Source organism: Odontomachus brunneus, unplaced genomic scaffold, assembly GCF_010583005.1.
Source record: "Odontomachus brunneus isolate Ranch 3 - 2012 unplaced genomic scaffold, Obru_v1 Obru_scaffold_092, whole genome shotgun sequence".
Classification (NCBI taxonomy): Eukaryota; Metazoa; Arthropoda; class Insecta; order Hymenoptera; family Formicidae; genus Odontomachus; species Odontomachus brunneus.
The window spans coordinates 1,404,809-1,422,438 of record NW_022639542.1 but is presented as its reverse complement, the minus strand read 5'-3'; the positions used below and the strand labels follow the sequence as shown (position 1 = coordinate 1,422,438).

At 44.1% G+C, this 17,630-nt stretch overlaps 1 protein-coding gene across 1 annotated transcript in view; it reads left to right on the top strand.

The window, feature by feature from the left end:
- Positions 1-17,630, top strand: part of LOC116848299 (leishmanolysin-like peptidase) — a 95,826-nt gene that overhangs the window by 33,276 nt on the left and 44,920 nt on the right. Inside the window, exon 3 of the mRNA XM_032824220.1 lies at positions 6,503-6,585. Within this exon, the coding sequence (XP_032680111.1) occupies positions 6,548-6,585 (38 nt within the window). The 5' untranslated portion in view covers positions 6,503-6,547. The remainder of the gene's footprint in view (positions 1-6,502; positions 6,586-17,630) is intronic.

Here is a 17,630-nt window from a genome sequence, read left to right as displayed (position 1 = left end):
GCAATAGAATATAATCGCGGAGAACCGTTCCTCTAATCCCACCTAGAGGTAAGATTAAAGGAAACATCGGCGTAGTTGCCCCGCTAGGCATATCCACCCGCCCAATAACCTCAAGCGAGCAAACTGCTCTTGATCTCGTGCGAGCAAGGGACGCCAACATGAACTTTAGAATGCGGCACTTAATTCCGCCGTCCCCGTTTCGTCGCACGTCATAGCGCGCGCGACTTTACGCCCGCAGATAGTACCTCTCGCAGGAAGCCACCCTCGCCTGACGGAAGAGGCGGGCGGCTGATAAGGCCGCGGGAGTTACGCAATATTGTGATAAAGGCGAACGCCGTCCCTCTCCTGTGTGGGTGATAAACGCGACGCGGAGGCGACGTAGACGCGACGCGACGTGGCACGGGGTGAGAAACGCGGCATCCCGTCGCGGTGCAGAAACGTGGAGAGGCATCGGGGAGCCAGAGAGAGAGTGAAAAGGGTAGATAGAGAGAGAAAGAGAGAGAAAGAGAGAGAGAGGCATGCCAACTAACGAGGATAAAGGGCACGGCGTAATGGACAGTGCGCGCTGAAATTCATGCCGGGCCGTAAGAAAAATTGGTCCCGCCGCAGCGGCGAGGAACGTCCGCTTTCCCACCGGAGAATTAATTCGTCGGAACTTATAACACGTATCTCTCGCGCCGCGCGTGGCGTACACGACCGGTCGGTAAAGTGCGCTTGTCATTAGCGGTCAGGATGTTGAAGGAATTTTTAATCCACGGAGCGTGGTGGGCTTTTGCATTTTTATTGAAGTCTCGTCGAAGGACGTTATCTATCGATCGCAACTTCGACGCTTCGTACCGCAGCTACTTTCCCTCGTATTCCGCTCGAGCTTAGAGCTGCGCGAAATCTCATAAGTAGTCGATTGACAAGATCTACGTCAAATATGCGTTAGAAGTAAAAACGTGTTGCATTTATTTTTTTTTTTTTTTGCGAAGAAGAAGGATATGTACGGTCTTTGATTTTTTAAGGCCATGGCATCGATATATCTCGTTCCAGTAAAGTTGTTTTCTTCATAAGATAGTCTCAAAGGAAAAGTCACTGTTTCACGCGAGTTGCAACGAAAAATATATACACACGGAGAATTGTATAGTAAAAATTATATAACTATAGGACTTTGTAATCAAAAGATAGATTTACGTTTTGCAGTAATTCACTCTTCACGGAGAGAATATTGTAGTAAAAATTACAATACAATTTTAGTAACCTGGGGATAGATTGGCACTATTACGAAAATGATAATAATAAATAGTAAAAATTACCATAAAAATGATAATACTTACTACATATATTTAATTTTTACTACAATATTCTCTCATAGTTACTTTAACTTTGTCTTATTATAATTTTCATCATAGTGTCAGTTCACTCCCGGAGTATTAAAATTGTAGTATAATTTTTATTACAATATTCCTTCCGTTTATCTTTTCATTTTGCATAAGCAAAATTATATTTTAGGAACAAAAATACAAGTTCCTATGCTATTAAAACACTTGCTATGTTTAGAGCGAAATTTACCATGTTCCTTAGTAAGATAGGTCTTACCAATAGTCTATCTTTCTGAATTACTAAAAACATAGTAAAACTGAAAAGAATTTATTAAAAGAAAAACTATAATATTCTCTTTATGCAATTCTATCTAGAATGGATCGATAATATTGTGTCGGGATCATTGCCAATGTAAAGGATCAGGAGAGGACCTAAAGTGAACATACATGATTATGTACACTGGCCCTCGGAGGATTACAACAAAGAACAGCAATTTCTCCTCTTTCACAGGGATTACCTCGTAGCTCCGACGAAACATCGACGAAAGTTTCATTCGAGCGCGTTTGAGTGGGCGTGAATATCTCGCGGATTGACAACATCGAACGATGGAATTTTGATAAAGATCGCTGTATATTTAAGGGGATAAAATAACATTGCGTCTCGCGTACGTGCTATTCGTGCGCCGCACGAAAGTTTGGGCGGGTTTTGACAGGTGTATCTTTGCCGTGTTTACCCACGTTACCCCCGTGGTATCCCATCGTAACGGATAAAAATCTCGCAGGTGATTTTTGCAGGAAAGGATGCGATCTCAGCGCAGATTATTTTCCTTTCCACCTCAATCCGTTGATGCACTCGGCTAAAAGTGTATATCCTCCCTTTTACCACCGTCACCATCACCGTCACTGCCACTACCACTACCACCATCACTGCCGCCGCCATTATCGTATGAGAACCGCGCGCGTGGTGGAGCTTTGCGGATGCATTTGCAGCGTCGTGTCGCACGCGTACAAAATTTCCTCGGGATCTCCGGCGGCGGGATTTCACCCGTCGTATGTGAGACGGGGGTCGGAAAGTGACGTCACACGAGCTGGCTAATAATTATCACGCTTGTTGGTCGAGGCTCTCATTTTCAGAATCGCATTCCCTCGTAACGGCCGGACATATTACGCATGCGGGATTCGCGAAATAAAATCCAGGAGACCGAATTAATCGCTCGCAGTTCTACGATGGAACCAGCTGGCAGTCGCATACGCTAAATAGGTCGTTTCCGGGGACCGGAGCGTTACCGTCCACCGGCTGCGGAATCCTGCGGGTCTGCTAAAAAACCAAGAGGCGGAAGGAGGGAGGGGAGGGGAGATAGAGAGTGAGTGGATGAACGAGTGAGCGAGTGATCAAGCCTCCGCTGGAGGTGTCTCTCGTTCTGCGGAGCCCTTTTAGCGTTCGTCCGCCTCACCGTTCTTGTTTTATCTCTCCCTTTTTTTTATCCGCCAAGCGTTGACGCAGCGCCAAATTGAATTCGGCCTCGCGCGACGGTTCGTGAATAATTTTGCGAGAGCACCCGCGTGTCGTCTCTGTCAACAATAATCGGCCAGTTGTCGCGCGCATCCCTCCCATCTTGCGCGCTGCACCCCTTCTCGCCGTATACGCGTGCTGCAGCCAGCGACTACGACTCTGCGAGCGTTCTGTGAAAAAAAATGGGAGAAAATATATATACGTATAATGAAAAAAAATGTGTATATAATAAAATAGCGACGCCGCCGGCGAGCGCGGTCGTCGCAATTTTCTCTCTTATATTTTATCCGGCGTGCGCGCGCGCGTATCGATTTATTCATCGCGGAAATCGAGCGTAACGAGGCGCAAAATGCCTCCAAACATTGGCCGCTGTACCTGTCCGCGTTCCATTTCGTATTCCACCCTTTTCGCGTTCTTGCGGTCAGCCCTGTCCGCTTTTTCCTTAAATAAGTTACCACCGCGATCGCAGTTTCCGCCATCGCCGCTCGCTCGGGGTGATGTTTCGCTCCCTATTGCGCGCACTTCGTCGCTTGTCTCACCGTTTAAATATACCATGACCGAATCTCCCGTTGACGCGATAGCATCGGGATAATTACGGTGCCTGATTAAGCACGACGCGAATAAATTCTTCCATAAAGTCGCGTTCAGCTGAGCTCACGGTCGACCTCAGGAGGTCAATCAGAAAAGGTAACCCCTCAAATTTCGACAAGATTGCCAATTTGTAATAGTAGATGCGCCAGTCACATTAATTTTTCCGAATAACGCATTGTGGAACCATCGCGCGATGCAAGGGACGAGGCAGCTGTAAATTAATCGTCAACAATTAAACGAAGCATTTCTCGTGTATTTTTAATACACTTAATTGGAGGAAGAAATATTTACACGCGATTTTTCGATGTTTTTGGAGAATAATTTGAAAGCGAAAAGTTGGAAAATATTTTTTTTAATTTTTTTTTACAGAGACTTTGATAGATATGTGTGGATAGTGTCCGAGTTCAAATTTAATCCAATATCCACGACACACAGTGTGTCAGAAAAATACCTATCAATATTCCACATAATAAAATCTCTTCACCGCGGCCTGTGTGATTCGGGAAATATGTTGCGCGCGACACGTGCCTGTAGAAAAAACATTTTTTTTTCGTAGCTCTTACTGTATTTGTATTTGGCGATATTGACACGCGTATCCCCGATATTCCTCCTCGCGCGCTGTATTTTACATTTCTCTCGGACAACGAGTTTACATTTTCAACCAGCGCATTAAATAATCGTTTAAGCGTTCTTTGCCAGCGAAAGAGATTGCAACGGTGAGATAGGGGTGCGCTGCTATCTGCTGGAACAGAGTGTGTTGCATTATTAAACAAACGGAGAGAGAATATCGGTCCCAAATCATAATTTCCTGGCAATACGACAGTTGATTTTCTCTCTGGACGCCCGTAAATAGGAAGAAAATGTAATGGAAACGCGCGCGCCGGCACGAACGCGGAGCTGTTAACGGCGGTTTCCTTCCACAGTGCAATCGGCGAAAAATAATTGCGGACAAAGGAAATCAAGCGCTCGCGCATTCGAGGTTCCATTCGCTCGAGTCTGTTTTAATTATCAGGAGCTCGTCGCACTAGGCCGATATTAATGATGTACGTTCGTTCGAATGCGAAGTTCTCTTCCTCCTTTTCCTCCCTCCTCTTTCTCCCTCTTTCACTCTCTGCGTATTATTGCCTCAATCTCCTACTCGCTGATAGTAACGACTGCGTTTGTTCAAGGTAGCCGGAAGTAACGCACACTATTTCTTCTTTTCGGCTCTTCTTCGATGTTCATCGAAATCAGAAAAAAAGTAAAATGCACGAATAAGTATGAGGGTTTGACGGCGCAGAAAGATCTCGAAACGATTCCTTCGTACGGCACGCGGGAAATTTACATTTTATGTTCGTCATTGTTATTTTAAGAGAGAGAACTCGCGACTTTCCACGTCTTCACGGCCGCAAGAAATTAGTCTCTCGCGAGACTGTTTTGAATGCAGTCTCGATATTACGTATAAAATATTTCGACAGTAATAATGCCTGCGATTTCTGCGAGCTTCATCATCGTCGAGCGTTGTGAAATCTTAATATTTCAAATATGTCAGGACAATTGTCATCTTACAATTCCGTGCCTCGCAGACGTCTCATCAGGAGAAAGAAAATTACGCCAAGTCCCGCTCCGTGGGGAGAAAAAATGTAACGAAGAATATCTCCGCGGTTTGTCGGTCGCAGACATTTATAATTATTAAGGTGTATTATGCCGGGCCACTCTTCTCCGTTTCTTCTTAGTCTCGTATTTGCCCGCGGGGAATATCTTTGTCTTTCACTCTCTTTTTTCCTTCGTCCTTTTCTTCTTATCTCTCTTTCTGTCTCTTTCTTTCTCAGTCTTCCCCCTCCTTTACGCTTGAAAATATCATTTTCGAGGAATGAAAACTGTATTATAAAAGCGCGCCGCGTGTCTGTTCACATATCTAACAACGCGACTTTATTTTGTCTTGGCAAAATCGCGTGGCTTTACAGCGGAATTTCTGCGCTCTCCGCATTATTCGAGTTTTTATTAACATACTCTTAATTTCTTACGCTCGTGGGGGAAGAAGATACACGAAGAAAGAAGACATGATGCACAAGACCAGAAATACTCAGTTGTAAGAAACATGGTTGCATCGCCCTAGTTATCTTTGTGTTTGTGTTTGCGTATAGTAATGTGCGTGTAGCATGGTTGACTCAGTTACTTTTTGGTTCATCGACTACATCAATGTAGTTGCGCGTCATATGGCCATGGCAACCAGAAATCGATTGGGCTGACATTTATCTGGTTGGAGCAACTAGATATCGTCATCATTGCTGCAACGCCAGTAATTCAGCAATTGCTCTGCGGTTATAGCCATATAATTAGTTGCCCCGTATTTTAGTATTGAATCTGGTTGGCACAAGCAGATTTATGTGCGGGTCAACCATACGCGAGTTTCTCCCGCGTACGCTCCCGCGACGCTGGATTCCGCGCGCTGCGACAATTCGATCGAGTATCTCACTCCCACGAATAACCAGCGTCATGACTCGGCGCGCGTAATCGCCATGATAAACGCGAGGCTTGTTTCTGCCGAGGTTAATATTAGACCTTCTCGCGAGTGTGATTGCGTCGCGGTTGCGGGACGTTAAAAATCGCAGCGCGATATCCGGCGCCGTTAGCCGGGATTAACCCCGAAAAGCATCGCATCCTCCGGCAAGACCGCGATTGCGCTGCATTATAGAAGGGCGTAATTTTGTTGTTGCACGCCGGCGAAACTTCATAAAGCTGGACGGCGCGCGCGCTTTTTCCATCTGTCGGAGCCCGCGTTATTTCATTCTTTCGCTGTTTTTCACCGTCCGCGCCGCTCTCGCTCTACACGCGATTTCGCGTTTCACTGCGGGATGCTGTTGCGTAACGGCTGTGTTATCCTCCTTCGCGGCGGTAATGCGGCCCGCGATGATATTTCTCGCGAGCATCCTCGGATTTCTTCTCCCTCTTTCCTCCTCGTCGCGCACCTCTCGAGCGAAGACGCTGCGAATTAAGCTCCCCATAACTCGCACACGCGCATCGCGTGCGCCTCACTTTCCAGTCCGCATCGTTAACCCGTCCGTGCCGCGAATGTTGCCGAATTTAAAGTCTGCTTATTGTTTGGTTTCAGAATACCATTCTACCCGAGGCCGTGCATTTCTGGGAGCGAGCGTTGATGGTGCGGGAGACGAAGAGCACCATTAGACTAAACAGGTGAGCAGTATTTCTTCCTCTTCTGTTTTCACGACCGGTGACGGCTGTAATTTAGATGGCACTTTTTCTCCGTTTCGTTTTCTCCACGACTTTTTTAACGGCCATCGACCGCGTGTGTTTCGACTTGGTTGATTATCATTGGATCATTGATTCATCATTGATTATTGCGAAGGCAATAACGCAAATTGAATGAAGATCCCGAGTCGAAGATTTAATGCTACTTTTGACATCAGTATTTGATTTACGGCTACTTTGATGCTTTGAGGCATATCGATCTCTTTTTTGATTCCATAATTTAACTTACTGACTTGGTTCTTTTCAAAACTTATTTATGTCAATGGCATTTTATATGTTTTCTGCCATTTAAAATCGCCAAGTAGTACTTCAGGTCGAAAGTAAAGCTAAGATTTAGACTCGGGATGAGCATTTATACTCTCAGATTTTTTCTCACTTTTGAAACGAATGGACGACGAGAAATTTATCGAGCGCTTGGAAGGTAGAAAATCTCATAATCAGCTAATACGCACACATATTTTTCACACAGGGTCGAGGCAATTTGAGACAAGAATTATAAATATTCCACTTCACACAGTTGTGTCGGTTATATAGAATATTAATGACTGGAAAATCGCTCGGCGTATGCCGTAATCGCACAGACTGTAGAATATTAATGAAACACGCAGCCTTTGCTTGTTCTCTTTTTTCTTGTTAAGACCGCGTAGAACAGCGAGAATAAAATAGGAAAAGTATCATATACGCGGGTAGAATAATATTAACGCTAGATAATATAATCCGCCGAAAAGCGTTTTGCATTATTCTATCTTAACACCCGTACGTATACACGCGACTGCAGTCGTCGCGTTTATTTGCATAGAGACCGAGATGCCGGGCTAAAAGCGTGTGAATATGTATCGCACGTATTTGCGTTCGCGCAGCCGTTCATCTGATTTACTGCTGGGAACACGTACTAGCGTTATTATAGCCCCATAATATAATGGCGCGCGTACTCGCCCTGTGATACGCTGGCGCGATAAATTAACGTTCATCGGAAAAGTGAACGTCCAACAATGCGATGGTAGGAGCGCGATCTGTTGCTCGATACTAACTTGAACACTATATTGAAGACCGAGTTCTTATTGAGGAAAGAGAGTGAGGCAGAGAGCAAATTTCCTCTTATCTTTTCCGTTAATTTTGAATATTATTTTTTTATGTACTTTGATTCTATCTACGATGCTTCGGCTCTCCAAAGATATGGAGCGCTCTCAACGATCAAATCGCTGCGTCAGATGCGCCGTGTCAGATGCGCGCGGAAAATACGAAGTATCAACGTACACTCGATACGTTTTTGCAATAACCGCGGTATGGGAGGTATCAATGAGGTTGAGCTGTAATGTCGGTAGGTCCCTAGCATCGGGAAGAGATAAATGTTCGCCGTTCGTTCTGGTCCTTTTTCCGGGCGCGGTGGCTGGCGGCAGTTCGGTGCCGCAGATACGCAAGCAACCTAAATTAATGCGTCCGTGTCCGTCGGCCGGATAAACAGAACACATGGAAGTGCACGGTGCATATAAAGTCATGCGTACACATAACTATCACATAGTTATGTGGTTTTGTGCGCGTGTAAACAAGCGCCGCATATCCCCTGCACTTCTAACGAGGCATGACTTTTCGCCGCGATATTTCTCTCTCTCTCTCTCTCTTTGTCTGTCTCTTTATTTCTCTATCTATCTATCTCTATCTCTCTCGCCGCTGGCGCTACGCCGAAACTACGCACGTGAATTGTCTCTGCGCGCGAATAGCCATTCACGAGGACAATGTAGCTATGAGTTTCCCGTGATTACGGATTTATACGCGTGTACGAATGGCTCCGCGTAAAAGAGTTGTAACTCGCACTACTAAGTTTCCACGCGCGACGCATTGAATCTGTCACTCGGACGTAAATGGAGTGCTCGCGCGCGCAAGTGCAGAGCCAAACTAAAGCCGATTAAACTGCGCACGAGTCATGAATCGAGAAAGGAGATAACTTTATATTTCTTAAGTTTATCGACTAATTTTATCGAATAAATTCTCTCTCTCTCTCTCTCTGTCTATCTCTCTTTAAAATTCTTTCAGAAGCTGGCGATTTAGCTGGAAATGGGTAAAAAAATTATCAAACGCGCACAAAATGTACATCTCGCGTTCATGTATTCATTTTTATCTCTCTTTTTCTCCGATCTTTCTCCCACGCGTTTTTCTCGTTTAATGCGCGAAAGCGGACGCAAAAATGTACGCGCACATTAAATGTACTTATCTTACACTTCAATGGTATAACACCGATAATAGAACGATTATCTGTCGTCATCCAATCTCCGCTTGCGAGTGTCCCGACAGAAAAAGCTCCGCGCTTCCGGTATTTACCGCTAGCGCGAGCAAAGGGCGCCGAGGGTGAAAATTATATGCGGTACGGCCACCCTTGGCTCAACCACGGTCAGTGCAAATTCGATCGATCGTGGACGTGCGCAGCGCGCGGGTTTCTTTAGTTTATCGTGCTCGAGCGAGTATCGCGAACCCTCATAGGGTGCTACATTCTACGGATAGAAGAAAAGAGAACTTATGATACGTACAAGAGAGAGAGAGAACAAGAGAAACAGAAAGAGAGAGAGGTGGGGGGAAAGGGGAAGAGGAGGCAGACGATGATGCGAGAGGAAAATATAACACGCGAAGGTGTGCGTGTAACGTAATAAAACAAGGAGAAAGAAAGACTTCGATTCTAGGGCACGTACATCAATCTCGTGCCAGCTCTCATTCCTATTGCTGCCAATAAAAATCCGGGCGGCGAAACCGACGGCGGTAATCTTCGCGCGTCAGCTGCCTTCTCGCGAAAAACTTCGCGCGGCGTTTATCGATCTTCCTATGTATCATTATATACCGTTTCCCCGTCACACGGCAGCGCCGGGAGTTCGCACCCTCCGGGTGCTCGGCAGGCAAGCGAACGACCGGCCACCGTATCCCGCTATCGCCATCCCGCTAAAGTGTGTTTAATGGAGCCGATCGTGAGCGGTCGCGCGAGTGGAGACGTCAGATTTCGCGAGGAACTGCGAGCGCCGGTCGCACATCACACGCTGCTCGCGCGAATTTCGGCTGGCGGTGGTACCTATATAAGTATCCGGCGACGAAATTGCTCCGACAGAATTAATCCCCTTCAGAATTAACCTCCGCGGTACACAACAATGTGGAGTGAGAGAGTGATCTCGTTTGTATGTATGTACATACTACAAAGTAACGTGCATAACGCTACGTAGAAACGGTTTATGTATGTATTCATGGCGAAAGAAGGCACAACGATTGCCGCCGTAACAAAAGAAGCCCGTGCAAGCGTATAAGCGCGGGAAAGCAATATGGGTAATAGCGCGAGGGGCGAGGGGAGGCCACTCACGCGCGGGTTTTAAAAGCGCGTCGGCTATTTCCATGGACAGTGCTGAAAATCGTTCTCTCTCTCTCTCTCTCTCTCTCTCTCTGGTTTTTTTGTTACTTTGATACAAGATTAAACTAGTTGCAGCAATCTCCCGGACTACTCCACCCGAATGACGCGATTTACTATAGGACCGTAAAGTGACGCAATTTTCCGCGACTACCAAATCGTTTTTATCTCCTTCTTTTTCTTTTTTATTACAAAGAGCTTGCACGCGGTCAAATTATATTAGACAGTTTTCCCACAGTTTAGTGAAATAAAAAATTTTACGAATCCTTGTGCATGAAGTATTCAGAACCAATCGAAATCGTTCGTAAGGGAATAGTACACAGATAGTATGGCTAGTTCTCACATAAATCTGATTGCGCCAACCAGATTTCGATGGTAAAATACGGAACAACTAATCGTGTGGTTGCTGTAACCACAGAGCAATTGCTGAGTTGACGATATCTGGTTATTCCAGCCAGAGTGTATCCATGGTAAATGTCACCCTAACCAATTTCTCGTTGCCACAATCAGATCACGCGTAACTACAGTACCTGTCAAAAGTTTGACATCACTGATAAAAACTGTTTCTCAAGAATAATTAACTGTATGATAATCCAGATAATTATCTGTATGGTAATCCAGATAATTATTATTTGTATATTGATGTACCAAAGTAACTGATTAATATCAATCACCATACAGAGATAACTAGGATGATTTAACTATTCTGCTCACAATTAAATATTTTTGGTTATGTGTACCATATTTTTTTTCTATGTTTGATTCTGAAATGTCTAATTCTGAACTTTCTTGTTGTTTTGGTCTTTAAATACAAACATTTAAACTTTCAACATAAATGTATATATTCAACTTTCAACATAATATGTATATATTCAAAACATATATTTTTTACATATTGAGAGTTTAAATATTCGTGTTTAAGAACTAACATAATAACAGTGTCCAGAGTTAGATACTAGCGTTATTAATGTCCAGGCAATGGTACTTTTGCCTTACGGCAGAATTCATGCGCGAAGCGATCTTGGCGCAGGAATTTAACCGTGTGTACCTTTGACGACCGATGGTTCTTTGGCGCAAAAGCGGTCCCGGATCGTAGACGGCCGAGATCTTCCGCATGGCATCGATGAAATTGCGCTACCCGCTGCCAGCCCTCCAAGGGTTAATCGCGGCGGAAGTACGATGCGCCCAGGATTGGTACTGGATCATGGACGGACAGCGCATTAATTCGCATCGGTCTTCATAAAAGCTAAATGTAATGCTTGTCGCTCAGAACGCGGCGAGTCGGGCACAGGTGAATCGACGGCGAGGGAGGGGAGTGCGAGATCGGATCAAATGAAATCCACGCGGGTGAACTCACGCACACGCACGTAGAATTGCATCGGTAACGCGTCAAAGGAGATTCGATTTGAGAGAGACAGAGAGAGAGAGAGAGCCGAGCGCGTTTAAACGGGGTGAGCGCGCGTGCAACGTTTGTCGGTCGAATGCGCGCCACGATAGGTAGGTAGATAGGTAGGTAGGTAGATGGGTTTGTGAACGGGCTGTGAGTAGAGTAGGAGGTGATTCGCAGGTCGTTTACATAACGCGATATTACGGCGTAACGACTGCAACGTTTAATGCACTTCCGGGCCGTGCATCGGGCTGCTGATTGAAGGATGCTTCGAGAGGCCCTTTAGCCGCTTATCGTTTGCATGGAAGCGGTTTGGTCCGCATCTGCAAACTCACCGTGCTTTGGATCATACGAGCAGGAGTCGGCCCTTGCCCGTGTCCAAACAATGCGTGCAAATCTGAGTATCGCCGGCTAGTCTTCGACAGAGGCATCAGCCACTGACGGCCGAAGCGTTGTTTAATGCTTGGCGTAGTTGCGCGCACGCTGCTGACACACGATACTTATTCTCAATGGCATGTGCGCGCGCGCGTTTTCTTATGTGTATGCGTGTGTGTTGTGGGGGCGCAGAATATAATAAATTTCCATATTTGTCTTGTTGCAAAATATTTGAGCATTTTTTAATTAAAAAAAATGCCACACATTTCACATATTGGGAATTACCGAAACGTTGTAAAAAAAAAAACAGAGAAAAATACATAAAATGCAATGTGTTAATTTTAGCAATACACACCGGAGTTTGCTTGCCGTGTTGTGCGTTTTTATTAGTTGTTTAAACTGTACAGTATGTTTATACATTTCATTGTGTCGTCATCTCGAAATTAATTGACTCTCTGTATTCACGAGCCAGTGAATCCGTATGGATTTATGCGGATTGACGTGATAATTGATTAACATACATTAATCAATTTCAACCGTGAGAATTGATTTGACGGTGTAATGAATCGTATGAATTCCTGCCGATTCGTCGAATCGCGAACGTGGTTTATATATTCTCCTATATCGCGCACGTTACAGTCGCTTCCCTACCGAATTGTCAATGCATTTTATAAACAGCGGCGAAACTTGCCGATGCGAGATCCTTCCTGTTCCACTGTTTACGGATAAATAATGCGGAAATAAAGGCGAATAAATAACTCGAATGTGAACTCGATTTACGATCATGGGAAACGAGCGCGGAAGTTACGATCTGATAACTACGCTAACGTGGAATCGATGAACTCTCATTAATGAATTTTTCGTTTCTGAGAATGTAGTTTACATAGTCTATTGTTATAAAATATTTCGCAGCTAGCAAATTTAATATAAAACGGAATATTCCGTCCCGCGTAGTGTATATTTCATTAGTAAGATAAATATTATTTGTAAAGTCACGTTATAATATCGAAGCAGAGAGGAAAAGAATAAGAGAGAGAGAGAGAGAGAGAGAGAGAGAGAGAGAGAGAGAGAGAGAGACAGAGAGAAAAAGATTTATTAAGCTTTGGTATAAAATGTGTTCAGGCAAACAGTATAGTAGAAGTACAGTATATATGTATATGTGTGTGTGTGTGTGTGTGTGTGTGTATATAAGTCTAGTGAGAAAAAATATTATAATATATATATATATACACACATATATATATATAAAAGTCTAGTGAGAAAAAAAATATTATAAAACATATAACGCGATATAATTTTAATTAATAATTAAAGAGATAATTCAAGAAAAAAAATTCAAACACATATTGAAAAAGCGATGACACATTTAATTAAAAGTATGATAATATATAAAAAATAATTAAAAATAATTGTGGCAGAATAAAACACGAAAACAAGAATAAGAGAAAAAGAGAGAAAGAGAACGAGAGATCACGCACTCTAATATTAAAAATGCGAACATCCGCTTGTATCCGACACGACGAAACAGCAGTAGTAACTTTATGTTCAAGGTTGCTTGTGGTATCAGGGGAGGCTGGATCCTAGCGGCGAGGTGTAATTACTTCGCGTCGAACATAAATCTCACATAACGATGGAACGCGTTAACGTCCGCTAATAGCATTAATTAGAGTGTCCCTGCGGGCGTGCGCGCTAACGTGAATTGTATATCTTGCAATTAGGGCAATTCTTTCGGTGCCTTCTTCCACTTTTTTGCGGAGGGCCGCGTGCTACGTGTTCGCTAATAATTCGGCTGACCTTACATCTTCATTTGGGAGACGCGTCGCCGCATCCAACAGAGTATATTGGCCCATTAATCACCCTACGACGCGGGAAAATGCTAATTGTGAATTATCAACTCGGTAATTCGCTTTATTGTAATACGCCGGAAGGAAGTATCGCACGTTTGTATCGATGGCTTGCCCGATTAAGTTTTGTTTCCGCGCCGCCGGACGTAATATAATTAATTAATTTTATCATAAGTCACAATTAGCGGTCTGTCCATAGATAGCTCATTTATTTTAATCTGACAATTTAGAACAACGCGTGCGTACCCACGCAATCGAGATAATGTGTAACGCGTTAAAATAATCAAATTGAAATAGCTAAATTTGCCGTATAATTAATACATGCAGTTTATATATCCTGTTACACACAAAAGCTTCTATGCAAGTAATAACCTGCGGGACTTGATATGTTTCACGGGGAGTTGTATTATGCATAAAAGAGGAGAAAAGAGAGGAAACAGAGAGAGAGAGAGAGAGAGAGAGAGAGAAAGAGAGAGTGCGTTGCGTATATTTACAAGTGAATATTGATATATTAAAACCAACAGCTTTTTAAGCAACGGTTAAATCAGACAGTTATATCAACAAAGCAACGTGAAGTAGCTTGCTGATTTCAACAAGGCGCCGATTTTAAAGGATTATTTTTCTGACACGAATATCGCAATCACAGCGTTGTGCATTTCGGCTCGAATTTGTGCAATTTACGTCGATGGTTTTGACGATCGTCGCGCGTGTCACCGAAATTTCTATGGGGATATTGATGTTATGTTCATTATATTGGGTTCAGGATATTGGGGATATGTTTATCTAGTCATACGGTAATGCGTCACGCGACATGCATTTCGAGCGCAAATTATTCCGGATTGCATTTTTGACGGATTTCTGCATCAGCCAGTATTTAACTGTATAGGCAAGAAAAGGAGAGAATTGCGAGATGTATGCAACAGAAATTACGTTTTCAATCTATGAAATCAGATATATTAAACTTTATCGGACATTCAAAAATTGTTTTTAACTGTACTGAGAAATTGTATTATATCCTTCGGTTTCATACTCTCTTTCGTCACGAAATAATATTTCATTTTATGATAATTTTTTGAATAATTTGTCTCATTACTCGTTGTTGCAATTTTCTGGTATCAGTATTATTCTTTTTATTTTGAATATTATAATTCTTAATCCGTGAAATATCAGAAATGTGAAACTTTGTCGGACATTTAGAAATTGTTTTTAATTGTGCCGGTAAAAATTATTTCTCGATTTTACACTCCTTTTTGTTATATTATATCATGAAATAATAATTCATTTTATCATAATTTTTTGTATAACTTGTTTTACAAAACTTTCGTTGATACAACTTTCTGGTATTATTATTATTCTTTTCATTTTAAATATTATAATTCTTAATCCGTGAAATCAGAGTCTGAAATATTAATCTTTATCGGGTGTTTAAAAATTATTTTTAATTATGCTGGTAATGAAAATTATCTCTTTTTTCAATCTCATTTCCGCTCTATATCTACTATATCACGAAATAATTCATTTTATGATAAAACTTTCGCGATAATCTTGTGGCGATTTTTTGTATAACTCTTCTCATCATTCGACACAACTTTCTGGTATCGCGATTGTTATTTCTTCGAGTTGAATATTATAATAAAATACGCGACGGTGTATAATATCCGTCGCATTTTCCCGTGATGTAACTCTTCCGTCGAGAAGATGACGAGCACTCGCGATGAACGCGGCGTTAAACTTCTTACACAGCCCGGGCGTTGCGATGTCATCCGTTAATATCAAGAATTCCGCGCGCGCGCGCCCCTCGATGTAGTACGTACAAGCGACCTCAGTTAGCCGCGGCCAAAAGACCGTAATTAATTTTAATGATCCTCCAGCACGACAACGGCGCCAAACTGCCCCCGCGCGGCGCCCTCTCGCCCCGATGCCATAACGCCGCGTAATTCGGTCGGAACGACGAATCGGGTTTCCGCCGTTGCACGGAACTTGAAGAATTACGGCGATCGTTTTGTTTTAATCCGGTAAATCACGCCGCGGCTCGCGCGCGCGCGAGCAATTGGGGCTCTCTCTCGTCGTAGTTGAATACGGAATACGCCCACCCGCCACCTACGGAATACACACGCGCCCGTCCCCGCACGATAACGATTTAAGCCCGTGCCGTGACGACCACGGGGACCATCGCATTTTCCATGAGCGCGGCCACCAGGTAGTCGCATCCGTCTACCGCGTCGCGCCGCACGGGACGCAGAGACATTTTAAGCCAGGTTCGCCGGAACGTTATGGATACGCCAAACGACCTCCGGCGGCGACGTAATTGAATTTGACGCGATGACCTGCAAAACGCATGCCTGTTTCGCGACGTCGTTGATCGCCGTTGCGATCACGCTCGCTCCCGAGTTCGCACACCTGGCGTTTTTTCGCCTCCAGTTCTTCCTTTCTTTCTTCTTTTCTTTTTTTGCTTCTTTCCTTTCTCTCTCTCTCACTTTCTCTCTCTTTCTCTCTTTATATCTCTTTTTTCCGTCATACTGATGAAATTCAGCGGCCAAACTGACTCTGAAGCGCGACGGATGGTAGAGCGGCGTAACGCGATTTGCCGATGTAGCCGTTGATGTTGCGTCGCATCTCGCTTTTTGGTGCGCTCTTAGCGTTTCCCGTTCCGCTCGGGGTAATATATCGCGGGTAAAACGATTTGGAGCGCGGAAAAGGAGCGGTTGCGAATACCCTCGCACACGGTAGATGAGATTCGAGAGGATGTGACATAGATAGAGAGAATGAGAGGATGCAGGTTGGGTAGCGCGTCGAATAAGATGAAATTATCGTTGACTGAACGTATAATCCTCTCTTTCTCTTGTAATAATGTCTCGTTAAAATTCCTCTTCTATAAGAGGACACGCCGCCGCGGCGCGACGATTATCGTAAATAATTTAAACGGTCAATGATCCGCAAAGGGTTGTTGAGAAAATTCTATTACGGCCAGCGTAGCCGACAGGCATAATCGTTTACTGTGTTATTCTAAGTACAGCAACGCTCGCGGAAGAAAAGTTTTTCCATCAAAAGTTTTGAGGCACCTCTTATGATACTGACCGTATTGTAATCGAGCGGCCTGAAATTGCGCCATCGTATTTTGCGGCGCTCGCGTATCCGGGGAGCGACGTCGCGATAGAAATCGACAAATCCTCTTTTCCCCATCCCCTCTTCGCCGCCACCGCTCTTTACTTCGCCACTGCAACTAAAATAAAAAAAAATAGGGAAAGAAGGAAGAAGAAGAGAGAGAGAGAGAGAGAGAGAGAGAGAGAGAGAGAGAGAGAGAGAGAGAGCGAGAGAGAAGGAGAGAACTCCTTTTCAATTAGGATTCCGTATCCGACGCCGGGCTTCTCCGATACTTTCTATCACGTTTCGTCGACCTTACGTGACATAGATTTTATGTCCGATGCTTTCATTATTTCCTGTTCCGATCATTCCATTTGTGTCCCCGCGCGTCGTAAGTAAGAGGCGCGACGGAACTTTTTCATCAAAACTTTCTCGACGTCGCCGGGTACTCTCTGACCGTCGAATCCCGAAAAGGAGGACGCTGCCTACATTCTTCCCTTTACTTTCTGTCCGTCTCCCTCGGATTTCCGGTCCTGCCTTTCTTCCCGACTCGCCGTTCGAGCATATCCCGACAATGAAAAGTTTCTCCCTCCCTTCTTCTCCTCCTCCCGAATAGACAAGAGACAGTACTGCGCCGCAAACGTTAATTGCCGTTTGCGTAGATATCGTCGAACATGCAAAAGTGCACGTGCCCCTCTAAACCAATGAGAAAAAAATTACACGCGCTTGCACGAGCGCTTTACGGAAGTAATTTAAAAAATTAACAGCGTAAACGCGCCCGATATATCGTTGTGCACACTGCAGAGCGTGCAATAATCGAGTATGTTAACGCTCGTCCACCTTCCCTTCCTCTCTCTCTCTCTCTCTCTCTCTCTCTCTCTCTCTCTCTCTCTCTCTC